The sequence below is a fragment of the Triturus cristatus genome, chromosome 12 (genome assembly GCF_964204655.1).
Source record: "Triturus cristatus chromosome 12, aTriCri1.1, whole genome shotgun sequence".
Lineage (NCBI taxonomy): Eukaryota > Metazoa > Chordata > Amphibia > Caudata > Salamandridae > Triturus > Triturus cristatus.
In genome coordinates, this window is record NC_140595.1 from 107168010 (window position 1) to 107194608 (window position 26599).

At 44.6% G+C, this 26599-nt stretch overlaps 1 protein-coding gene across 1 annotated transcript in view; it reads right to left on the reverse strand.

The window, feature by feature from the left end:
• Positions 1–26599, reverse strand: part of LOC146772766 (rho guanine nucleotide exchange factor 11-like) — a 288100-nt gene that overhangs the window by 248195 nt on the left and 13306 nt on the right. The window contains 1 exon segment of the mRNA XM_085637030.1: positions 1103–1249. Within this exon segment, the coding sequence (XP_085493156.1) occupies positions 1103–1249 (147 nt within the window).

Consider the following 26599-nt stretch of genomic DNA (forward strand, 5'->3'; position numbering starts at 1 on the left):
GGGTTTGTAACATGTTAATTTAAAAACCCTCATTCACGTACATAGGTCGTATGGCGGTATATCTTGGTTCTCTGCCAAATTTTAAAACGTGACATCATTATCAGGCTTCTTTTTCATATGCTTACCTTCACCTGGAGGAAAACCACTGGTTATTACAGTAGTGATCAAGGAAAGGTGAGTGTCAAGTGCTCTAGTGAAGTGAGTTAAAAAATGGGAAATATAAAAACCTTGTATGTCCTGGGCAGTATTTTTAATAAATCTGGAATCAAGGTAAGTAAAAACAGTGTTGTGCGTGGAAAGACGAGTTATCAGTCTAACGCAGTAGAAATGTCAAAAAATAGTTTGACATGTTCCAGCCCTTAAAGTTCGCCCATACAGGTCGGCGGGGCTTTCTTCAGGACCTCAGAGAAGTGATAGAGGCTGTGAATAATGGCATCAGCCTTAGAGAACCATACTTTGGTTCGCTATTTTCGAAGAAGGTCATTAGTACCTTCAAGACCGGTATTAAGGGCTCCAACAGGATACCGGTGGGCACATTGAACCTGCTGCTTTTCTCGTACAGAGCGACTTGTGCTCGCTCTTCCTACAGCGCCCCGGGGCACATGGGTGATTAGTGCCTAGGATTATTCTAAAGAGGAAACTGTAGTTGAAAGTATTGTTCAGAGATCACCATATTCTCTGCCTGGAATTATCAACCATCCACAAAACCACAAGCCTGGTCTGAAGTTATCTTCACCTTTTCTTTGCAACCCAGACAACTTCTGATTTACCCACAAGCTTCTTTTTACAAAACGTATTATTGTGTAATCTCCATTCAGTTTATACAGTAACAGCACACTCGACTCACTGCTGAAATTACTACCCTTTGCTGTGTAATCCAAGAGGTGTAATATTCTGGATCAAGGTGAACAACGTGTTCAGCTGCTCCAACTGTAACATAGGCAGGTGCCAATTGTTTGCAACTGTATTGTAAACAAGCCTGCAACCCAACTGTGCCCCACAATCATTGTACACTAAGAACTGAATTATGCCAAGTATGGACATTAACGATTGTCAATAAATAATGATAGTAATATGTATCAATCCCCCAGCAGCCTCTTACCGTGTATTTTAATCAACACGGGGAAATTAGGAAACAGAAGCAAGAAATCATTATTAGACAGAAGATTCCTTCTCTTCATAGGCTCATAGAAATTGAGTTCTAGCGCTCGGAAGATCCTTGAGTAAAACATCTCCGTTCTAAACAGCTCTGCAACAAGATAAAAAAAAATTAGGACTGTGCATATCGAGTAGGAGACAATTGGAATATAAATATAGGAATGACAGAATATTCAGAATGCAATTCACCTTTTATTATGGCGATGTACTAAATAGAACCACCTGAACCCATGCATTTTAACTAAATAGGCAGCTTGCCCAAGATCACAATTTTAAAATGGGCAAAAATCAACCACTACCCAAAAGATTACTTAAATTCAAAATAACTGCAAATGTACTCTTTGTCCTGAATCATTTGACCATTACATATATTTTTTTGTCCCAGCTATGCAGAGTTTAGGAAAAAGTGACCTATACCCCCATGCCGGATTTTATCGTTTAGGAGACCAGTAGATGCTCTGCAAGTTCATAGATCAAATTCTACAAAATGGTTAGTGTTCGCCATATCAGGGTACCTGCTTTATACGTGGCGCATTAGGTCTAAGTTGTTAACTGCAAAGTAAAGCAGAGGACAACACATGCCTTGGCATAGTATGTTAATAACACTATGACTTTTTTGAAAAATTGTATTTTTCTATTTTGTTTTTAACTGGCCATACGTTTCTATTCACTTTTTATTATTTTACATTTTTATGATTTTTATGATATGACAATCATTCATAGTATATTGTATTTTATCAAGAAAGATTGTTGTTTATACATTTTGTGAATGATCTCTATTTGATCGAATAAAGAATATCAATCTATCTAACTGCAAATAAGTATTTTTCTGGTTGGGCCAGAAACTGAAAAAAATGAAGCAAACGCTACATCTTTAAATTTCCACAACGCATTAACAGAAAAAGCACTGGAAAATCAAAAGTAAGGTTTGTCTGCCAGTCCTTTGGCTTTATCAATGCTTTTTTATCATGTTTTTGAGAAAATATATTGTTGGTCAGCTGCTGGAGCCTCAGCAATAGCAAAACAAAAAAGGAAATTGACTAAAAGCAAAAATATACTTTGGTATCAAAAAGCACATCTTGCCATAGTAGACCCTGGCTCTGAAGGGAACTACTGTACAGGCGATGTGCTCCTCGTGAAAGAGCAGAATGCAGTCACGCACACTAAAGATAGCCCATAGCTGAAGTGGGATGATGCGCTGCCCTAATCTGTAGGGGGAGTGATACAACAACAGAAGAAGGCATTAAGAGGGCTGGCTGATAGCCTCAAAGAGTAAGATCGGTGTTTATATTCACTGAAAAAAACAAAGTTTAAAGTAACTTTATAGTTAGGTGAAATGTTCAGTAACAACATAATGTTTTTAACTAAACAAAAGTACAGAAATTCACTAGTTTTAGTTCTCGTAAGTAACTATATCTCGCACCCCACCATGCACAGTTTGCTGATCAATAATTTAATTGCAAATATTGCAGTGATATCATCAATGATGTCATAGAAGAAGTCATGAGTGATGTAATATTTGGGGTAATTGGCAGTGCATGGAGTGGGCATGAGTCACAGTTACCTTCGGGCACGAGTTATAGCTCATTGAAATAACTAGAGCTGGTGAATTTCTGTGGCTTTTAGAGTTTAAAACATAATGTTGTTGCTGAACATTTCATAAAACTAACATTACTTTAACCTTTGTTTTTTTCAATGAACTTCAAGTTTTTTTTAACCTAAAGTAATATTTTATTATCATATGTAAAGCCAAATCACTGCCATGCATGGCCTTGGGTCTGGCTGTAGGGCCTGGTTTGTGGCCACTACCTGTGGCCAACCCCTCACAGGCAGCCAACCCCACGCCTTTGGCAATGCATGGCAGGGGATGGGGGGGGTTGGCCAAAGGCCAGGCATAGAGGGCCCCAAAGGGCAACCCCCGCTGGCAAACAAACCTCTCCCGTTCCTTCGCACACAACACCCACTCTATATGTAAAGCAGTCCTATCATCTTTCTCCAGAAATTATCAATAATTGCAATCAAATATATATTCCAATAGTGGCAAACAACATTTAAAGAACTTTTTTGGAGCTACATGTCTGTAACTCTTTCTTTTTACACAGTTTTTATTTTTACATTTAGATATGAAATTTTTTAAAATAAATAGTCAAGATATATCATTTTTTCTTTAAGAAAATAATAAATAAAACAAATATATCTCTGTAATCTCTTATAGCGCTTTACACCCCAGAAACTAAAATGGTAAAAATAACCACATCAAGGCCATGTAGTTATGTGATACATCAGCAACACATAAAATACCTCAATGTGACCAGCCCCTAGGTGACAATGCGATCCCAGCTGTAGCGCAAAAGCTTTAGCCTGGGAAATTCCTTTCAAAATATGGTAAGTTCTCCTAGGGTCATGGTTTCAATGATCCAGAACAATTATGTTTCTTTTTTCTAGTGTTGCTGAGGGGCAGAAGCAGTCACTACAGCCCCCTCACAACATACACACATATTGGCGATGTCTCTGTCCCTTCTAGGGACATCACCAAAAACAAAATATATGTAAATATCTCTCCCAGGGCATTATTGGGTGCTCTTTGAAGGAGCAGTGAATACTAAATGAGTGGCTGCTCATTTATTATTCACTGTTTGCAATTTTTAATTATTTTATGGATGTCCCTGTTCTACCCAGGACACCCAATGTTTTTTGCAGTAGCCGGCATAAAGTATTTTGTTTATGCAAAATGGTGTGCCCCGTGCCCACTGGACCATGCCACAGATATTGCAATGTTGGGTACTATGAGGGCTGGATCAGGGCCCCCACAGCCCCGTGCACCTGCAGGAGCCGGCATGTTTTTCTTTGTTTTTAAATAGCATGTCCTGGTGCCCACCCATAGCACCCCAGGCACCCCACAGCTAGTCTAACGTTGAGGTCTACTGGGAGGCCCAAGGCCCTTGCAGCCCCACCGACTCCCCAGTATGCACCCATCCCGGGTGCAGCAGGAGCCGGCATTGCTTTAACCCCACAAGAACAGTTTTCTGGTGCTCCCATAGAGGGTCAGGGGAAGCAATCAAAGCATTTCCCTGTTCTTGAGTGCAGGCAGGGCCGTTCTTTGTTCTCCCATCAGGTGGGGCAACCGTGGCAAATTCTCTGCCCACGCTTGTGGGGAGGGACACAAACGGTGTCCCAGGGATTGTGGACCAGGGGGCTAGGGTAGGGCTCCATTTTAATTAAGTTATCGGCACCAGGCGATGGGGTGCCTGGGGCCTTGTGAAGACATGGTGAGTGGGGCTACAACCCACTCCCCCTGAAACATGTCATATGCCTCACTAGGGTTTGGCGGAATTTACGAAATTCACTTTCGCAAATTATCGCGAAAATTTTAAAAATCTCCGCAAACAAGCGGAAATATCACGAAGATGCGGACGTTTTTTTCCCGCCCGTTCGCGGTATTTTCTGCGTGGTCGCGGCTCGCCAACTTACCCATGCGGTTGCTCGCGGGCGCGGCCATCTTGTTTTCACTTGTCTCGCGGTGCATGATTGCGAGAAGAAAGACGTGATCGCGCGATGAATGACGTTACTGCGGGCGCGAACTGTCGCGAGACAGCGCAAATGGCTACCAACAATCCAACATCTCGTGGAGAACGCGACCGGATCGGGAAAACTTGTCAGCGAATGCGGGGATTCAGGTAAGGCGATCGCGCGCACGTGAGAATGTATTATTTTACAGTGTGAGCAAGCAAAAAATTTCCGGTAAAATGCGGATTGCGGAAATTTTGACATTTTCGCGCTCTCCGCGGAACGCGAAAATGTCAAATTATCACAATTTCCGCGAGCGGAACGGAATTTTAACCCAGGCCTATGCCTCACCCACTTCCCACCAGAAAGGTCTTTAAATAGAAATGGTGAGAGCCCATGCTTTCTTTTTTTCAGTTTTTATTTTGCCGCAGTTTCACAGCTCCCCCGTGAATTTGCAGCAATGTTATTTTCAAAAAATATTTTGACCCCAGAGAAACCCACCACCAGGCCTGATAAACTCATAAACGGATTGCCACCAAAATACAAAAAATCATTCCTTCTGGTCCAACAGCTAGCTTACTCACAACTTTGATCTAAATCCGTTCTGCGGTTTAGACTGTAGCTGTGTCTAAAGTGGCTATGGCCTGTGCATTTCCATGCGTAAACTAGTCACATACTAGCACATGTTTGGAAAGTATTGCGGAGATTTTTTAAGTGACGCCAAAGTTATTAGCAACACAAAAAAGGCATATCCTATGGAAACACGATGCTAACTATAATTACACCACTGGGTAATATATACATATATTTAAAGTGATGTTATATGTAGGTTAATATGTCACTGATAACATTTATGTTTTGAATTTTAAATTAACAAACAAATTCACCAGTTATAGCAGAGCTAACTATAACTTGCACCCGTGGGGCTAACTATAACTTTCGTCCAGCCATTCACTACTTATGACCTCACATATTACATCACAGATGACATTTTCTATGACATTTATGACATCACTGATGACATCTTAGCCGTGCACACTGGGAGGTGGCCATAGGGCTTGGCCTGCTGACAGACCCTGTGGTCAAATTCCCAGCAGGTTGCCAACTCCATGCCGGGCACAGCTTTTGGCGTGTGCCAGACAGAGTTGCCCTTCGGGCCCCGGGACCCCATCGAAAACATATATATTGGGGGGAGAGATTGTGCAGCTCCCCCAAGCCTTAACAGACCCCGAGGATGTTATTCGGACAAAATATAGTGACATTAATTTTGAGTTTTTAATATCCTGTCACAGAAGTATCGTGATGCAGGAATATTGTTGACAAAAAGATTGCTTTTTTAAGGTAAGTAATATTGTTTTCAAGAATATTGTTGTTGTTAATATTGTAGACAATAATATTGGTATAAAAAATATTGTTTTTAATTATCTTTATGAGTTTTAAATAATACTGTAATGGTATATGTTACATATATATATATACATACACACACACATATATATATATATAAATATATATATATGTATGTATATATATATATATATATATTATTGATATTATTTTAATATTTTTATTTCACCATCGGTTCAGGTACCTTTATACTGAAGCATCCGTAAATAATAAAACATTCTTTAACAAGAAAAAAGAAAAGAGAAAACAAACCCTGAGAACCTACAGAGGTGCAGTACAGTACCATTATGGCTAAGTTACAGAATATAGAGGTACTGACAAAAAAAGGGTTACACAAAGATCAAGACATAAACAGTATAGATAGTCACTCAAATATGTTTAATTCACTGAATTGTACCTGGAGTGCATTCATCCTGATTTTCCAATATATTACAGGGGCCCAAATAAATTTCCCTAATTTCCTAGTCTTCCACCCTTTCTTCTCATACAGACCCTTTTCCAAATTATACGTAGCTAAGAGTCATGTAAGCCATTGTTGAAATGTGGGGGGAATAGGGGCCACCCATGCAGATGACACACAAATTCTAACCAAAGCCATGGCAAGAAATACAAATTCCCGGTGAGCTAACAGCGTTCCTTCTCGAGCCACACCTAAAACCATCAGCTCGGCAGACAGTTTTATTTGGATCCTCAGGGTTTGCCCCATAAAATCCTCTATAGCTCTCTTAGGAGGTTCCAAGGCAGGGCAAGAGGCAAACATATGAACTATATCTGCCTCGTCGGCTTGACAACGGGGACAAAAAATACCATCAGTCTCACCCCATTAAGCAATCTTAGCTGGGGTGTAATAGAGCGGAAAAAGTGTTTTAAAATGTAATGCTTGGAGGATTGCTACTCTTAAAAGGGTGTAGCCAAGCTTAAGCGACACCCTAAACTCATACCCTTCAACGTTCAGCTTCTGCTGCCATTTCTTAGGGTGTTTTTATAGATCATCGCTCTGTAGTTGTCTCAGCTCTCCATAAATCTGGGCGATTGTACACCCATCAGGGTTTTGGACCATAACTGGATCTCTTGAGAAAGCTTTCGCTCTCCCCTTCTTCCTTAAGATAGAGGAACAGATCTGGAGGAATTAAAAAAACTCCTTGCGATCGAGCTTGAAAAGGATTTGGCCTTTCTCAAATGAGATTATACCATCTGAGTCAAAACAATCCCCCATCATCTTCACCCCTAAAGCATCCCATCGTTGCATAATTCCATCGTGAAAAATCTCGGGGAGAGAAGGATTCCCAAATAAAGTAGTATAATAATTCATTCTTCCTAACCCCAGCTTTTTGCTGACGCCAGTCCAGACTGCTACTGCTGCCCCAAGGGTCTTGAATTTAACTTTTTTATAATAACTGTCTTCGCTAAATCTCAAAAACCAATTAGGGGCTACTCTTTCTAACAGTGATTCATATACATCCGGAGGAGCATCGTTTCTCAACTGGTCAATGACCTTTCCACCCAATAACCCTTGGATGGATTGGATCACCGTGGCCCAATAATATATTTTTAAATCAGGGACCGCCCAGCCCACTCTTTCCCTAGATAGGGACATATATCTAAGCGCTCTTCTCGTCTTCCCTTGAGCCCAAAAAAATCGGTTAATCAGCCAATCCATTTCTTTAAACCAATGATTTTCAAATGTCAGAGGTATCGTCCTGAATAGATACAAAATTTTGGGGATTGTCCCACAATCAAAAGATGCAAATTATTTAGCCTATCAAAGTCTTTCTTAAATTTTTGAATCACATAATTAACCCTGGGCAACGAACTCCGCTCCGCTGCCAGAGTTTGGGGAGATTTGTTAACTATGGATTCCATTCAAACCACACAATTCGGGCAAAAACTCGCTCTTCCATGTCACCCACAAATGCTTTGATAAAGCAACTTTACATGCTGAAAGCTTATAACCAATTCACAAAAGTGAACTTTGAAAATTATCAGGCAATGAGAGAGGTGATGATTTTGGGGTCCCCCCTAACCTAGGGGGAGGACCAAGCAGATGCCTTGGACACAAAGAGCATATCATGCTGAACGATTCAGTGGTGGTCCCATCCTCTTAGGACCACCCCAAGCACAGTTATGGGCAAAAACACAATCCCAACCAAAGGCCCTGCAAAGCATTATGGGACGAGATTTGCAGTGGGCAGTGAATATTATAGTATTCAATATCAAAATAATTCTACAAAGAGCTGCAGTTTAACTAGTCATTACTAGGTGTCCCTCACGAGTCAAAGCACTGAAATTATTACATCAAGCTGCAGTTCAACTAGTCGTTGCTAGGTGACCCTCAAGTCAAATGCCCTCAAGTCAAATGCTTTTGCATTTAACTCATGAGGGACACCTAGTAATGACTAGTGGAACTGCAGCTTCATGAAAGGGTTTCAATGCTTTTGCATTTGACTCGTGAGGGACACCTAGTAACGACTAGTGGAACTGCAGCTTGATGTAATAATTTCAATGCTTTTGCATTTGACTCGTGAGGGACACCTAGTAACGACTAGTTGAACTGCAGTTCTTTGTAGAATTATTTTGATATTAGATACTATAATATTCACTGACCACTGCCAATCTCGTCCCATAATGCTTTGCAGGGCCTTTGGTTGGGATTGTATTTTTGCCCATAACTGTGCTTAGAGTGGTCCTAAGAGGATGGGACCACCACCGAATCATTCAGCAAGATGTGCTCTTTGTTTTCAAGGCATCTGCTTGGTTCTCTCCCTAGGTTGGGGAGGATCCCGAAATCATCACCTCTCTTACTGCTTGCTAAATTTTCATTTTCACTGTTGTGAAATGACTATATGCATTTAAGAATGTAAAGACCTGATCCCTGAAGGGCTGGGCCTACGTCACTCTGGCTTGACTGAAGCCAGTCTGCGTCACTAGGGGAAAGGGTTTTTGGAGGACAGATAACACTTGTCCTGCCTACCTTGAGGGACTGGTAGGCAAGAAGAAGACTAATTGGACACCAACGTTGCAGAACAGGTCACTAGCTTTCCCTGAGACTGCGGGGCTGGGCCTGTGGCACGTGGCTTGACCGGGACCAGGCTGCACACCCCAAAGCTGACAGGGCATCTAGCTGACACCCCCACGGCAAGTCCTAGTGCAGAGGAGCAGTCTGCAGCATTTCACATACCGGCGGCGACAGCAAACTCCAGTCCGTGGCTGTGACTGGCCACCTGCACTCTCCACCTGCCAGCGGACCGGACGACTTTGTCTGCGGTGTTCCAGGGAAGCTGCCCACACCCCCACCCCTCCCCTGGCAGCGTAGATCGTACTGGCCCCCCGTGACAGAGGGAAAGGGACGGGAACGGGTGAAGCCTCATCTCATCGTCAAAGAAAATCCAGAGTGATACAGTAGTGGTCTTCCATGACACCTGCTACTGTTGCCACGAGTGTCTCCATACAGAGGTAAGACTGAACAGACATAAAAGGTTTAAAACCTCCGCTTTTCTTTTCTTGGAGGAGCACACTTGTGACATTTCTACAGAGGCAACGGGAGGATTTTATTTCTGATCCTATCACGCCCCTTGGCCTCGGATCCCCGTTTTGCATACAGGGGAGACTGCCTGTTATACCGGGGCAGAGGCGGCCGCCCGCTCCCATAATTTAGTTCGATTTTCTACACTCCATCAAAATGCTGGGTTCATCAAAACGCTTGTGCTCCCAAAGCTTGACAGGGTTGGATCAGTTCTTTCAATTTCCATCTACGTTCCACGGCAACATGGCAAAAATCTAGCTGAGCAAAGAAGGACTGATTCTCATATGTCCGTCTGGCATTCGGGCGGGCCTTGGCATACACTTCCTCTCAAAGCAAAAAGTTCCTAAAATAAATTAGTATTGCCCTTGGCATTGCTTTTCATTCTCTACCGGGTTGCAATGTTCTTTTCAAGGTCAAAGGGAAGCGGTGAACCCACTGTATCTCTGTTTCCCAATTTAAGTGCTGGAGTGCTGGAAAGGCTCCCTTCAGTAGCCTCAATATATAGGCCCGTATGTCATCCCCTTCTATTCCTTCTTCAATACCAAGTATCCGCAGGTTATTACGCCTTTGCCTATTTTCAAAATCTTCCATCTTCCATTGAAGATCCGTGAACTGTGTTGCATACGTTTCTGCCTGTGCCTGAGTTCTGACCAAGCCATCTTCAAGTGTGCTAGCTCGCTCTTTAACATGCGTCAGACTCGAGTTTATATTGGTGCAAGCTTTAGCCATTTTCCTTACAGCACCCTGAAGTTTCTTTGTTGCCAGTCAATTGTTCTTTCCATCCATTTGGGTCTCTTCCTGCAGTTGCTTTATAGATTTGTAAATCATTTTCAAAGAGGGTGCAGTGTCCTCCTCCTGTCCCAAAAGATCTGAATAAACACTTTGGGTAGCAGAGTATTCCCATTTTAAGTTAGGGTCTGCATTGAGTCTGATGTGGTCTTCTGCTTCCCTTTCCAATGGATGAGAGTCTCTATGTTTCTTCAGGAGCCTTTTTGTCTGACCACCATATCCTTCTGAAGGGTACTGAGACTGGAGCTGGAGAGCTGCACTTTGCTGCTATCTTCTACATCAGAGGAACTGACTTCAGAGCCATCGGTTACTGAGTAAAATGTATCCCCGAGAACCAAAGTGTCCTCCAACCCCTTAAAGCCTGTTGCCTCCTCGACTAACATATTGGTGTCCAGTTGGGCTGTAATGCCCGCAGGCCATTCTTGTGCCAGGGAGGAGTGGGCTATGTTAACAGGATTGTCCCCCAAATTGAGACTGTCTGCCCGGATTCGGAAGACAGAAGAGGTCTGTGTCTGTTGGCATCCTCAGGGCTTTCCGTAGTAATCTCGCCATGGATCTCATCCATTTGGGTTATCGCCTTGTCGACTGGCTGTATACTACAAAGGGCATCCCCCGTGGTTGAAGAGCTCAGCTGCTCCCCAGCATTGTCTGTATCAAGTTGTTTAATCGGTTTTTTCTTGTGGCGAGCCATCATGCCATTGCCATCAACTTGAGGGGTCATGGTGAAAACGTCTGTGATGCTATGCTGCCCCACTTGCCCTTGGAGAGCAAGCTGTAACTGTGGTAGTGGTTGTGAATGTGCTATGGGATCTATTGGGCAAGCTTTTTGCCCCTTGGTGCCCGTATTACTGCCATTTAGATAATTTTGCTTTGCATCCTCCTGCATCTTACCTTTCTTTGGGCCGTCCTGGGTCTGTTTCCCCTTAACTGATATCATGGTGTTGGAGTTCGTGCAGGCCACCGTCTTCGCTCCCTGAGTGAGATGTGCCAAGATGCTGGAATTTGGCTCTGTACTCGCCTGCGTTTTGGGAGCCTTCAGGCTTGTTGCCCAGTTGGGCTTAGGAGTAACCCCGGGCGTAGTACTCCGCTTCGCCCACGGAGTGTACGTAGCGCTGCCTGCTTCGCAGTTTTCGAAGTAGGCGTAGCAGGCAGTGCTAAGCACACGCCAGGGCAAAGCAGAGCTGCCTGCCGCCCGCCACCCGCCTCCCGCCCGCCCTCCTTTTAAAATAATGAAAACTATTATAAAAACATTAAATAGTAATGCCTTACCTGTAGCATGGCGTCTCCGGGGCTCCCTCTTCCTAGTTGACAACTTCTTTCCGCAAATGTGCATGCGCGGACGCCCGCGCATGCGCATTTCTTGTGAGAAATGCGCATGCGCGGGCGTCCGTGCATGCGCATTTGTGGAGGGCGGGCGGGAGGCGCGTAGTGGGGCTACGCGGAGCGCGCAAGTGTGCGTAGATTTGGGCACACTACGCGCTGCTCCACGTAGCCCCACAACGTCCACTACGCCCAGGCTTGCTTAGGAGGCATCCTCGCTTTCTCCAGTCTGTTGGTGCAGCCCTGCGCCGTGACCCACCCGATCCTTGCGGGCGCTCCTGTATCTCCAGCCCCTCCTCTCCACCAGCCCTCGGTAGCTGCCGATTGGAGCGCTCTCCGCGTCTCCTGGACGGTTGCCAAAACCAGTGTCAGAAGTCCCATAAGAGGATGAAGGATGTCGGAGTCGTTCACCTCCAGCTGGTGAGTCATGGGGGGCATGAATTTACTATGTTTTTAAGGTGGTGAAGGTCCTTCGAGCCCTTAGAGCATTCTCGGAAACAAGGGACGAGCAACAAAGCTGTCTCAATCAGACACCATCTTGTCTCGACCATGTTATATATTTTCAAATAATTGTTGTTAATATTTTTTAATTTAGTTTGGAATTTTACGTTATTTAAAATTTAAATTGAATTAAAAGCAGCTGAATTAAAAGCAGCTGTTTTCTGCTTGCTCCCTCCAGGAGGGAGCAATATCATTTCTTTTTCCCTGTCGGCCGGGTTGAGAGCAGGGAAACAGAACACACGCCTGCCCGCAGCTGGCGGGAGCATCTCTAAATCTCCTGCCTGCTGGGAGCAGACTTACATGTTTGTCTTGCCAAGCAAGAACAGCCATGTGTTTCCCCACCCACAGCAGTGCAGGCAGGGGAGCTACTGTGTCTCGGGGGTGGGCTTCCCAGGGTAAGGGGTGAGGAGGGTCCCTTTGGTCCCACCACAAAGGGCCTATCGAGGCCTACCCCCTTTCCTGCCATCACACAGGAAATTCCCACTGCCAAATTAGGATGGCAGTGGGAATCCCAATGTGTTTGCGGCGGACGGAACGTCCGTCCACCACGGTTCCGCAGGGTGGTCCTTTTCAACCCGCCTTGCGGAACAAGGACACAGGGCAGCATTGCGGCGGTGCGCACCGCGGTAGGGATTACGGAATGCCTTTTCACCTGCATTTTTGTGGCGTTCATCCCGCCGCAAAAGACAGGCAGAGGCCGAATTCGGGGACCAGTTGCGGGCCCCCTCTGTGTGGGGGGGTGCACATGGTACCCCCCTGCATTTCCATGCATCAAGTGGCAGGCACACGTAGTGCAGGGAAATGCAGTGCAAGCACTTTTGACATTGTGTACAGTGCTGCAGTCAGCAGCACCGTCCGCAATGTTAAAAGCCCAGGATGTGCCCCCAGTATGGCGGGAGCATCCTAATATGTGTGGTGGGACCGCCGCACGTCTGGCAGGCGGTCCCAGCACCGCAACTATGGCAGGCAGACTGATGTCTGCCCGTCATCATAATGAGCCCCTAAGTTCTTGAGCCCCTTAATGTCTTCCAGCAACATTTTTCTCTTGCAGCTGGCAGCCAATCAGAGCGTCTGCTCCTGTGGGAGCGAATGGGCCCATGCGAAAAAAATCTCCCAGGGCCAGTCAGAATACTCCATTATTTAGAACTAGGTTTGAGGGACTCTCGCTAGCATCCCTTGTGAACCAACTGTCCACATATACAAATATTTTAAAACCATAATATCTTTAAAACTACTAAATAGATATACGCCAAATTGCAAAAAGCATAATCTGCGAACCAAGACCTAGCTTCCTGTGAAATTCGGTCTAATTCCCTTCAGCAATTTTTGCGGTAGCGCTGGCTAAAGAAGTATATGGGAAATGCATGGGGATTTTGCGTTTTGGGAGCTCCCTTTTCTCTTGGCCTCGCTTGATGGATCACCCCAATCTTTCCATGCACAAACTAGGCAAAAACAAGAGTACTTTTTGGGAGATTCGTCAAATGGCACCAAAGTTGTTAACAACACACAAAGAAAGCATTTCCATGGAAACGTTGACCTAGCTATAATTACCCTGTGGTGACTGCCACTGGGTAAAATATCTATTAATAAATAAATAAACAAATAAAAGATGAATGTAAAAGCTTAAGACTCTTTCATGGTTCAGTCGATGAAGTCTCTCCGCCTCTCTGAAGTGGTGAAGAGGATTAAAGATGGGAGTGAAAGGAAGTCACAAACTTGGTTCTCAACACTAGCTTGTCTGGAAAAAAAGGTGGCATGTTGGCTACACCAAGAGAGCCTGGAGCAGGCATGGTGCGTCCATTGGGGCGTTGGGGCATTGCCCCCCCCCCCCCGCCCGTGCCCACAGCTCCCTCAGCATCTCTGAACTTAAGTAAACTGACTCAGTATACTTAAGTTCAGAGACGCCGAGGGAGAACTGACAATCAGTCAGTCAGCATGACGTCGGACCGCCCACCCCCTTCAGAGTCTGAAAGGGGTGGGCGGTCCGGCGTCATGTTGACTGACATGCATTGTTAGACCAGCCAGGGACAGGTAGCAGCACAAGTGTGCATGAGTGGGGAAGGTGAGCTAATTTTTCGCCCGTGCCCAGTCATGCACAATTGTGTTTGCACTGGCTTGTGCATGCCCATTAGGAGCCCCTTGGTCTCCTAATGGGCAGGCGGCGGGCGAAGAGTAACCGTGCCCTAAGCCAATCCTGGTGCTGCAGCAGCACCAGGATAGGCTGAGGGGTTGCCACTCCAGTGCTGTTCCTGCTTGAAGAGGCGCCAACGTGGACCAGGAGCAGAGGCAGTCAGGCAAGTTTTCTAAATGTTATTCTCCCTCGGCCCCCCATCACCGCGCGACCGCCCACCGCGAGCACAGCAAGCCGCGAATGGAACTGTAGCAGTACTACCTGCAACTGATCCACGAGTGATGGAGGAGTCAGCACCCGTGGCATAAGACGCCATAAATCCTAAAACACGAGGACATGAGCGAATTGTATTGTATGTTCTTGTACAGTGCACACTGAAGGGACCTTCCAGGCTGGCGGTTTTAAGCCAACTTCATGTATGTATTTTTGATGTGGAACAGGAGGCTAAAGTCACCTTGTCTTGTGGTCTCCTCAGAGTACGCGAGAAATTGGGTTAAGGTCAGCCTATGACCAGTAATCATTTTTGATGATTAAAAAACACAAAATCTTACGTTTTAGCTCTGTGGCCTTAAGCCACACGTAACGTCATCTCCTCATGTTTATTTACTTAAATCCATGAAATAGCGCGTCATGATCCATAGCACATGGTGCAGAGCAGGACATAAAGCCAGCAGCGAAGAACCAAATAATAATATTCGAACAGGAGGATGTCTCCAGAAAGGTTTTGGTATCTTTGTAGTACATGTCTGAGGAGATCAGATGCAATAGATGGGTACACATTGCGAGAGGTTTTAATAAGTGCCGTTGAAGTTCATTTTTATAAGTGGACCAGTCAGATGTCAGTATAGCATTCCAGTTCGTTGGGGCATTTCCAGAAAGTGACTGTTTCAGGGTGGAACACTTTCTGAATGCGGGGAGTGTCCTGCTTTACTAGGGCACAACCCATGCAACCTCCTTGCAGAGCACGCCAGGGTAAGGCCTGCAGCTTGGTACTCTGCCCATCAGCGACAGGTTCGCGCAATCTCTTCTCACAGGTACCACCAGTGAAAGCTTCTAAACTGCCTATTAGTACCAGATTCTCATTCTAAGATGATTGCGACAGTGGTGAGCATGTGCACCAGGTTCACCAAACTATGTGGGGGTCCCAGACCACAGGTGAGCAGGTCCATTGACACAATTTGAGTGTGGGAGGAGGTATTCCATGGCTCACGCCAATGATGTATGGAGAAGTTCAGGGAATGACTGCAAGACCATGGACAAACTACTCAATTATTTATGTTCTATCTCGCCACAGCCGATCAGTGCAGAACACCGAAGATGGCCTTTCACTCGCACCCCATGAGAGCTACGGACAGTCTTACAATTTTTTAAAGATATACAATAAAGTGCATATTTGTCAGCATGTTCCATATCACGAGGGCGAGCTTCACCCATTCAAAGACTTTCATTCATCCAGTAAGCATGCTGGGGCTTGTAGTTTGTAGTACATGCCTAGAAACCTCAACCTGATGTGCGCTTTCAGAATCGCGTTTTATGTTAACTCATGGAATCTCGCCATTTTCTTCTAGGCATGTCATTGGCAAGAATGGGAACGGAGCTGCGCTGCCAGTGCATAAAGACGGAGTCTAATTTCATCCACCCCAAGCACATTCAGAAGGTGGAGCTCATCCAGAGCGGGTCTCATTGCAAGAATCTAGAAGTCATGTGAGTACCTCAGACATTGCTTGTGCTCTTGTGTAAATAAGATAAATAGCGCTATGTGAAAGTGCCTCCTGCTGGGGTGTTTTTCTCTCACTAATGTAATGCCATTCTGCCCATTAAAGTTTTTTTTGTGCTTTTTCCAAGCATCTGCGAATTAGACGTTTCATCCTCTGTTTTTGGGGGGTGGGTTGGAAGGTTAATCTGCCTGCTGTAAAGAACATGTACCTGATGCAGATCACAAAATGCACATGATGTAAATAGGTCAGTGGGTCACTGCTTTTGACAGAGAGATCCTTGTGTTACGTGCAGTTTGTAAGTTAAAATCCTAACATAGAACAGTGACCTATTAACTATTAACTAAGAGCTGCATGCAAACTGCAAGGTAAAAATGACTGCGTTAATATGTTTTACCTCCAGTCTTTGTTTGATTATCCTAATGTTTCAAATATAAATTGTTATATTTTTATTGTCGGCACCTGGTAAAGCCTGACCACCATTACCATAATTTGTGGGCAATTTTTGGATGAAGAACAAGAGGCCCTAACCTCCTTTGCTGCTCTTTCATCCCGGCTACAATATTTTTTAGATTGGAGTTAGGGCTATGTGTCTGGTCACTCTACATGGTGGTTGGGGTGGGTGCACATTTTGAACATTGTACTCAGAAATGCATTGTATCTCGAAGTCTGGTATGAAGCTCTGTGGTTATACTGAATAAGCAGCTACCTATTTATGACATCTCTTTATTAATGAAATAACTGCACTTTCACAATTGCTTTATTAACCTTCCTGCTTTCTCAAATTTGCTTGAAAATGAACCATTTGGCCACTCTTTTTTTAAAAATTTCTCAGGGATAAACCCCCTCGAACTGCCCTTATGTTGTTCGCGCTCGCTCGCTGCGCTCGATCGCTACAGTGCAGTATGACAATGATTTTACACCCCACCACTTTCAAATGTCACCAGCCGCCCCTGGCCTGGAGCTCACTCACGAGATAAGCTGAAGCGACGGCAGGGAGTCAGACAGTTCTGAGAGTCAGAGGAGGCATCGAGTAGCTATGCATTAGCTTGAAGATGGTGCACAAGAGGAGCATCAGGAACAAATAGAGATCCCACTATGGTACCCAGGCTGGACTGGATGAACGAGGCATCAGGCGCTTCCTCAGGAGGCTGGAAGGGTGGGGGGCAGGTTTGTTAGTGGGGGACATTTTTGCAGCAGTGCAGTCGCTTTGAAAGCACCCATTGCAGAGTTCCTTGTATATCCAGTAGTTTTCAGGAAACAAGTAAAGTGTCAAGATAACTCTGGTGATTAATGTACCTACTAGAGAGAGAGATAGGAGTTTTGTCTAGTGGCAGTTTTGACTCATCTAAGGTAGCGCAGAGGGTTAATATGCCTGCAGCAAAGGACGTGTACCATGCAGATAACTGAACAGTATTGTATGTGCATAGCTTAGTGGGTTACTGCTTTTGGCACAGAAGCGTTTTTGTTACTGTTCATTTCATAAATTATAATCATAATCTGAGCTATGAAGTGTAATCAAAGAGCTACACGGAAACTACATGGTACAGGTTGTAAAGTTGTATATATTTTTTGAGTCTTTCATTATCCTAATGTTGCTAAAAAGGTTTGTTTGAGTAGAAATACATTCTTATTAGTAAAGCCAACCCTAGCCACTGTGTTATGTTCTGAATCCAGGGTTTGTGCTTTTCTACACCAAGCACTGTTACATTTCCTACACACCGATTTACACACGTATTGCTCATTGTCTCTGTATTTGTGTGTGATGTAGAGTGCTCCAACATCATACACCAGTTTAGGAGGCGCTATTAAACAAATGAAATAAATGTGAGAGAGGGGCTATGGGCAGATGTTAGGCACTGTTGGAGGGTGATAGGGAGGGAATCAGTGAGAGGCCCAACAAAGATTGTTGTATCCTGGTGCACAGTTAGGTCATTATTCACACTGCTTTAAAAGCTAATACAATTGAATAGATAATGAAAAATGTGTTTTAGAATACTCCATTTTTGTCCATATTTTCTTGGGGGGAGAACCCCCCCAAACCCTTCTAGTAATGGTCAGGCTCACTCGCTGCATTCATTCTGCACCATACGGGGGCATTTGGCAAGGGCTCATTGGGATGCCATACCTGTGCGGCTTTACAAACTGCCTGGGAATAAAACTCATCACAAGAGGTGACCTAAATAATTGTGATTGGTCAGGAAAACACAAAAGGTATGAAAGGGCCAACTAATCTATGAGTCACCTGCAAGAATTTTGCTGCGCCAAAGAAAAAACAGACAATAGAACATCCAACCATTTGGCTTGAAAAAGTACAGTTTCGCAGAGAGATTTGCAGCAAGGATGACATTCACAACCTCAGGTGGCAGATCGAATGCAGGAAACACCTGCTGTTCATTCTCTTCACAAGGAAGTGTAGATTGTGCAGGTTCGGATGCAGAATTCCCTGCTGCCGCAACAGAAGAGCCTCTCAAAGTATATCCCAATCAGAGGACAGATACTCATGCCCAGAATTATTGTGCAATGCGGCGCCACTAGGATGACTTGGGAGCGGTTGATTCTGAGCTTCTTCAGAACTCGAGGCAAGAACGGCAGTGGCAGATAGGTGTACAGAAGTCCGTGCTCCATTTCAGCCTGCATGCATATCCTAGAGACAGCATTTGTGGGAAACTCCAATGTGCAGCAGAATTTTTGACACTGCATTTTCAACAGTGGCGAAAAGATCAGCCACAGTTCTCCACACTGCCGGATGTCCTTTTCCACCACAGAGCACAACTGCCATTTGGGATCCACCAGCATCCACGGATATACTGGTCAACCTGCTAGGAGGTTCATGATCTGAGAAATACCCTGATGCTCCAGCCAACTTCGGACATGCAGAGCCTCTTAGCAGAGGACCAAGGACCCCACTCTGTCCTTCTTGTTGAAGTACTACATGGCGGCGGTGTTGTCCATGAGAACCTGCACCAGCCTTGCCCTGATGAAAAGCATTTAGCGCCTTATGTGGAGCTCTATTTCCACAAGAGACCAGAGTCCTCTGATCTCCACCTCTCCCAGATGGCCTCCCCTAGCCAGCAGTAATGCATCCGTCACCACAGTCAGCTCTTGGGGCAAAAGGGAAAGGGGTCTGCCACTGGTCAGGCTGTGGTCGGATAGCCGCCACTGAAGATCTTTTGCAATCAGCTCAGAAACCTGGATGATATCTGCCAGGTTCCCTTGGAGCTGGACCCAAGAGACTTCAGATCCCACTGTCAAGGTTCCCTTGCTGCTGAACCGACCGAGGCTTCAGAATTCACTGTACAGCCAGCATATGCACCTGGCAAAGTGGACAAGCAGGTGCTGCACTAACTGAGATTCAGGATTGAGGCTGAAACATCGGGATCATAGCTTGAATGTCCTAGACTTGTTGCAACAGAGGGAAGGCCCTGAACTACACTGTGTCCAGAATAGCTTCTTTAAAAGGAAGTTTCTGTGCAGAAGTCCAGTGTGACTTCCGCTCATTGATCGAGAATCCCAACAATGTCAGCAGGATTGCAGTCAGAGGTGGTTTACTGCTGACTGAGGTTAGCCCCCTTTCACCAGCGAGTCGTCTAGTTAGAGGAAAATTGGTATCCCCAATCTCTGAAGATAAGCAGTGACCACTACAGTCACTTTGTGAGCACCAGGGGGCACTGGTAAGGCCAAAGGGGAGCACTGCCAGCTGAGAATGCTCCTGGCCACCTTGTACTACAGGTCACATGAAAGTAGGTATCCTGTAGGCCCAGGGCTACTATTCAGCTGCCGAGATCTAGGGATGACAGAACTTGATCCAGTGTGAGCATTTTGAATTGGCCCATCCGAAGGACGGCATTCAGATGGCAAAGATCCAAAATAGGATGTAGACCTCATCCTTCTTCGGCACAAGGAGAAAGTGGGAGTAACAACCGTCCTTATTTTTTAGGCTGTCACCCTCTCAATCACTTCTTGGGACTGCGGAGCTCACTCTATCAATTAAATGTAGAGGTGCTCCTCTGAGAGCAGCACTAAGACGGGCAGAAGCTGTGGTGGAAAGCAAAGAAATGGGAGAATAAAGCTCTGCTGGACAAACTGGAGTATGCTGGTGTACCCATCAGTCGGATGTAATGGACTGGGAGAAAATTTCAAATCCTGCTTGCCACAAGGTGGTTGTGTGCCTCGAAGGGCTAACCAAAGAGGCTTGAAGATTGATGATGCACAGGGGAGATGGGCAAGGAAAGCCAGTGCCTTTGGTGACCGGCACATGACCACCTCCCCCAAGTCCATGGCCACGATAGGGCTAAGGGGACTGGAGCAGGGGTGGGGGACCTGATACAGTCTGTATGCCAACCCATAAAATAGTCCCAGAATGACCAAAACTGATTAGTGTAGGTGTCAAAAGGCCTAAAGTGAGTGCTGTCACTTGGCTTTACTTGAAAATCTTCAGGGTGGAATAAGTATTTTTGCCAAAAAGAATGGATTCATTAAAAGCCATATCCATGAAGGATGCCTGCACATCTCCAGAAAAGCATGCAGATCGCATTTGCGTGCGGCAACAAAGCACCACTCTAAGTGCTGACTGCCGGCACAAAACAGCTGGTAGTATCCTGGCCAGGCCGAATTAAATATTTGGCTGCATCCTGTCCACCCAGAATGATTTGAGTCAAATGGGCCCTGAAATCTTTACTTGCCACATCCCAAGCGACATGTGTATAGTGGGCAAGTTGATAACTGGCATTGACCGACTGCTATAAATGGGGGTCTCAATTGACAGAGGTATGCACCTTTGTCCAAGTAGGGACCCTTCCTTCTAGTCAGCACTTAATTGTCAACACAGGAGCTTGGCAGTCTACCACAAGGTGGCGCGGTGAGGCTAGTTTAGACATTATCACAACAACAGTTAATTATTATTTCAGCATACAATAAAAATGACTATTACGTGCCGCCCAAGCCATTCTTATAGCTTTTGGGGCCTGAAATAGTCTGAATTGTCACACTTGTAGGAGTGCGATGGTTAGTAGATGTGTTGGTACTGCCATTGGCAGCGTTGGCAGGGGCAATGTGTGGTGCAAGCTGCAGTGGCCTCTTGACGAGAGCCCTGGAGCTTCTTTATTTATTTATTTTTACTAATTAAGCACTGGCGTCACTGTTTATCGCCTCAACAGGATGTAAATGCAAGGTGACCATTCTTGATCTCTGTACCTTCAGAGCTCATTCGTCTGTATGCGCATAGGCATTCATAGGATCACAGAGCACAAGAGGTCTGTATGCGCATAGGCATTCAGAGGATCACAGAGCACAAGAGGTCTGTCTGCGCATAGGCATTCAGAGGATCACAGAGCACAAGAGGTCTGTATGCGCATAGGCATTCAGAGGATCACAGAGCACAAGAGGTCTGTATGCGCATAAGCATTCAGAGGATCACAGAGCACAAGAGGTCTGTATGCGCATAGGCATTCAGAGGATCACAGAGCACAAGAGGTGTCTACACAGCATTATGCTGGCCCACATTTTGAAGATTCTAGATTAAATTGCCCCAGTCACACTGCATCCTTATTCCGGCTTCCAGCTCTGCTATGCCGATACAATGTTGCAATTTCAGCCTAAAGAGGTGTGAATGTTGCCATTATGCAGCAACCTCGTGCAAAGATTCTGTAACACCTCTTACCATGACATTCTGTCTTCTTAGCAAAGCATTAGCTGTAGATATAATTGAAGAACTGTTCTCCACTGAGGGCAGTAAACGTCCATGATCGTTGTTCGTGGTTTGGGGTAAGCAAGGAAGGACAGTTTTAAATAATCTCCAGCAATTCGGACAAATGGAACCTGTTAGTATCCAACACAGATGTCCCCAAAGGACATCAGGTCCAGAAAATGATGGCACAAAGGCTCAGGCAACAGTAACCGAATCAGTGAGCTGCCACATTCTTTCGAAGCAGAAGAAACATTGTATTCCTTTGCCATGGGGAGAAGTATGAGATGCCTTTTGTGGTTTCAGTTCATGGGAGCCTCGATGGAAAAGGCCTGCTGTCTGCAGGAAGCACCCATGCCAATAGACCCGACTCAGGAGGGAGACTCACGCTCTTTGAAGACAAACATCGCTTTATTTGAGGTGTCTCCCGCCTGAAACTGCCTCGGCTTCAACTTAAATCAATATGAAAAATCCATTCCCCCAAGTTTATTTTTTTCTACAAAATCTTCCGCTCTCCGTTTCTAAAACGAAGGCATGTATAAGAAAGCATGTTTGCTTGGTCAGCTAACAAAAACAATTCTAAAAATAAATACATGCTATAAAAAAATAAAGTGACAAAACACTGACAAAAAATAAATAAATATGAATGAAAACAGATTAAATAATTGCTAGATTTGTAAAAATTTGCAGTTGTAAACTCTGATTCTTTGAGTGATCAGCGAAGGTGTGTGCTGAAAGAAAATAAAGCTTCTTTAGGTAAATATGTGAAAAGCGGCAGTGATGTTTCTGCAGGGGCTAATTAATTATTTTGGGGATTTGAGGCCTATGTAGACCAATCTATATATTTGCCAGCTTCACTGTTCAGCTGTATGTGCCATTTGAAAATTGAATTACAGCTTGTACAATGCACAGGTAGTTGAATGCACGTCTGAGCAATTACCTTTCAACCAGTCACAGCCGGCATGGGGGGGTGGATGGGGGTTCGTGCAGGGGTTCACGCGTGGGTGGGGGTGATTAAATAATATTTGCAAAAAATAAACTTACCTTCCCGGGTGCCGCAACGCCGCGGCTCCGGGCTGGGTCCCGTTTTCCTGCTCTCCTGCTGAACAGGAACCAGGAAGCCTCCCTCCCCTCAGCCAATCCCAACCCTGCAATGGCAGCGTTGTGATTGGTAGGGACGGCGCCCAGCCAGGCACTTATGGGGAGGCCATTTCTCCATGTAGGCTGCATGCAGCCTACATGGAGAAAAGGGAGAGTGTGCATGACTGGTTTAGTGGGCCCCAGAGGGCCAACCAAACAGTCAGGGCCCGCAACATTGGGTAAGCCATTCCTTCCCAACCCGCCCACCCACCTGCCCCCAAACAAGCATAACCTTCTGCTTTCTGGCAGTGCGAGAAGCAGAACCATTTTATTTTTCTGCTTCTCGCACTGCGTTAAAGCAGTGAGGCGATGCTCCTCCGCCCTAATGGAGGAGCCGCTACCAGCAGGCACCAATGAGGGGCATAGGCACAGAATGTGTAGAACTGTTTCATCTTTACATCCAAAGGTGAAACTTTGTGGTGCTGCAGGTTTGATTCCAATAACATGTCAAATCTTTCTTTGAAAAGTCTCTCTGTCTTAGCGAAAGTCATTTTTATTTGATGTATGTCGAAAAAATAATTTCAAAATATTGCTGTTAAATTGGATCGTTATAAGAGTTTATTGTCATCCAGGCATAACTCTTTTTAATAATTGATCTTTGTCTTGCATGAATGAGTCTTTTGCTCCAAAGTGCCCCAAGTTTTTTGTCGTGATTAACTCCTTTTTGCCTAGTTTTGATAAAGATTCCTTGATAAACAAGGACTTACTTCACTAGCCCAAACTCTAGCAAATCTGTACCTGAGATGTGCTCGGCCGGAGGTAAAAAAGACGCCTACATGTTTTTGAGTGTAAAATGTTCAGATTCTTTGCGTCTCTCCCTCTCAGTAATTCAGACCTATTACACAGTGTTGGTGAGAGGTTGCTGCTGATGACAATTAGGATTGGCTGTAGGGAGGAAGCCTTCAGTCTCTTACTTAAGGACAGAAAAGCATTTATAGAACTCATGTGAAGGATAAAGTTGCATCTCATATGAATATTTTTATTTCTCTTTGATTTATAGTTTCCACAGAGATCACAACTTTTGTTTTCTTATTGTTTATTTCCAGGCCATATTTTCCAGTATAACAAGCTAGGGCTGTTAATGATCTTTAATGCTGAATTGCTGTTTTACTTAACAGGACAATGTCGTATGCTTACTGGTTAGATGCAACTAGCCTGTTGGCCAGACGCGGAATATGAGAGTTCACGCAGTAACCTACCTGCCTTTTCATCCTGTTCATTGTGGCATTGGTGAAGATGGGTGACAAGTTATTTGCTCTCCTTCCTATAGATTTAATTGAAGTTGAATTTGACTTTAATAACATTTTTAGGTTGGCAGGTGTGTGTGCTCTCGAATACACCTCAGTGCGCAAGAGAAACTCAAGTTCATTGCTGTATTCTGGCCAGATTAGCACATATGAATGAATGAATGAAAGTTTTTATTGCGCGATTGCCTAAAATCATTTGCAATATTCCAACAATAGTGCAATCGTATATATTCCCATTTAAAATTGTGCACATTGCCTAATATTTAAGAAAAACAGTAAAATATATATGCCCAAAAAAGCACCACTTGACAACCAGCAGTTCAAAGGTGTATGCAGCTCCTAGTCATAAAACAAACAGTAACACATACTAACAGCAGCTGTTCCTTTTGTTCAATATTCCAGTTGAGTCCTAGCCAAAAGCCCTAGGCATTAAAGTGCTAGTGTGCTTGTAATAGCATTATAAGGTGTGCATTATAGCTGCCTGAGGACATCTTCGCCTCCTAGGTCACTCAAACGCTTTGATTAGTTGCTTACGGTTTGTTTGTACAGGCCACAGTCAAGTCATCATGCCCTTGTTGTTTGGACAACCGGGCACGCACCTCTGCCATGTATTTCCCAAATGTGCCTAGTTTGAGGAGCTGGAGAACGATACTGATACTGCTTCTGTGCATGTCCGGGACCCTTTTGACGGAAGCATGGGTTTTACGACATAGTATAGCAGACCTGGGCACCAGCAAACCAGGTGGAGCAGGGACTCCTCTCGATACTTACAAAATCTGCATTTGGTTATATGTGCGAAAGCGTTCCAACCAGGATTTAGCGCTCTTGTTCGCAAGGGCACCATCCTGGCCCATTGGACGTCTTTTAGGAACTTCCTTCCAGTGCTCGGTTCAGACATGGCTGTGCTCTTTTTTCCTATTATGGTGAAATTAAACCTTGTTGCCCTCCCTTAGCTAGATAGTTAAGTTTGTCTGCTTGCCATAATTGACGAGTGTGTTTGTTTGTTCATAGCATTCTTAATTGCAGCATAGCTCATCTCTTCCAAAAAACAGTTTTCCATTGCAAAACCAAGTACCCCCACAGCTTTTTGCATGAAGCTGTTCCGCAGATTTGCCGTTCCTTCGTATATTGGTCTAAGCACACTTTTTAAGCATCCTGTGGGTGCTTTAATGACTTGGTAATGTTTCGCCTGTGTTCCCAAACATTCATAGTTTTGCTTGACAAGGCCTGACTCCAGGCGGATCAGACTGTTGCGGCATATATAGGTAAGTTAAAGATATGTTTGCACACCTGACACTGGGAGTTTTCAAGCAAACTCCCCATTAGATCAGGGAACACTTGTTGCGCATAGCCTGCTATCGCCGGTATTTTGAATTGTATCACCCTCCTGATTGGCAGCGTTCTTGGACTGCACAGCTTTCCCTGAAGTTTGCATAAAGCATTGCTTGTTGATTGAGCCTTGTACTTCATTCTTTGTTGGTGTGAAGTTGCCTTCCCAGTATCACTGAGCCAAGCCCCAAGGTAGGTGTACGTTCTTCTGGTGGCAATAATCTAGGCGCCCAGTCTCCATCTGAGTAAAGCTTTTATTGCTTTATGTCCAACAGCCATCACCAAGGTCTTGTTTGGGTTCACAACCAATTAATTGCTTTCCTTCTAGATGTTAAGAGCATCCAGTCCCCTTTGTAGTCCAGTTTTGGTGTGATCCAATATTACCAAATTGTCTAGGTACTGTAATAAGTGAACTCTGTTTGGGCCAATATTGGGGATTGCAAGGTTTGCATTTTGACACATCTTCCCCAAATCTGCGGTATATACATTGAAGAGTGTTGGGGCAAGGACACAGCCCTGGTTTAGGCCTCATCGGTGTAGTATGTTTTTGAGATCATTTCCACAGCTAATTTTATTCTTACCTAAGTTTTGCTTTATAGTAAAATTACTGTTTACAGTTAATTTACAGGTATATACATTTTCTTGTGTTACAGTTCAAATTACATCCAGCAGGCTTTCCTTTCACATTCCCAGTACCCCCATCAAGATTGTCACATAATTCACTGTACTTTTTTTTATTGCAAGTGAGAGGGGCTTCTAAAAACCAATCTCAATGTTAAAAAATATAAGCAGCAATTTGGCAGGAGTCAGAGCTTGACATTTGACCTCTGTCATTGTAGTACAGCAAATGTGACAAGAGAAAATATGGAATTTAAAGGTTTTCTAATTGATTGCTAGACTTTCGTGAATTGTCTTGCGAGTCTCTGTCCCACAGTTTGAGAAACACTGTGCTAGACAACTGTGCAACCCACAGCTCCACAGGAAGATTAGTATCAATAAATTCCAGATGTTTTACAGTATTTATTGGTTGAGGACAGTGAGCCCAGAGAAGTCAGCCAGAGGTGCTGATCCCAGTATTCAACAAAAATGCTGAAAAATAGCACCTGTCTTGATAGGAATGAATCTTAAAAAGTTGTGATGCCTTCT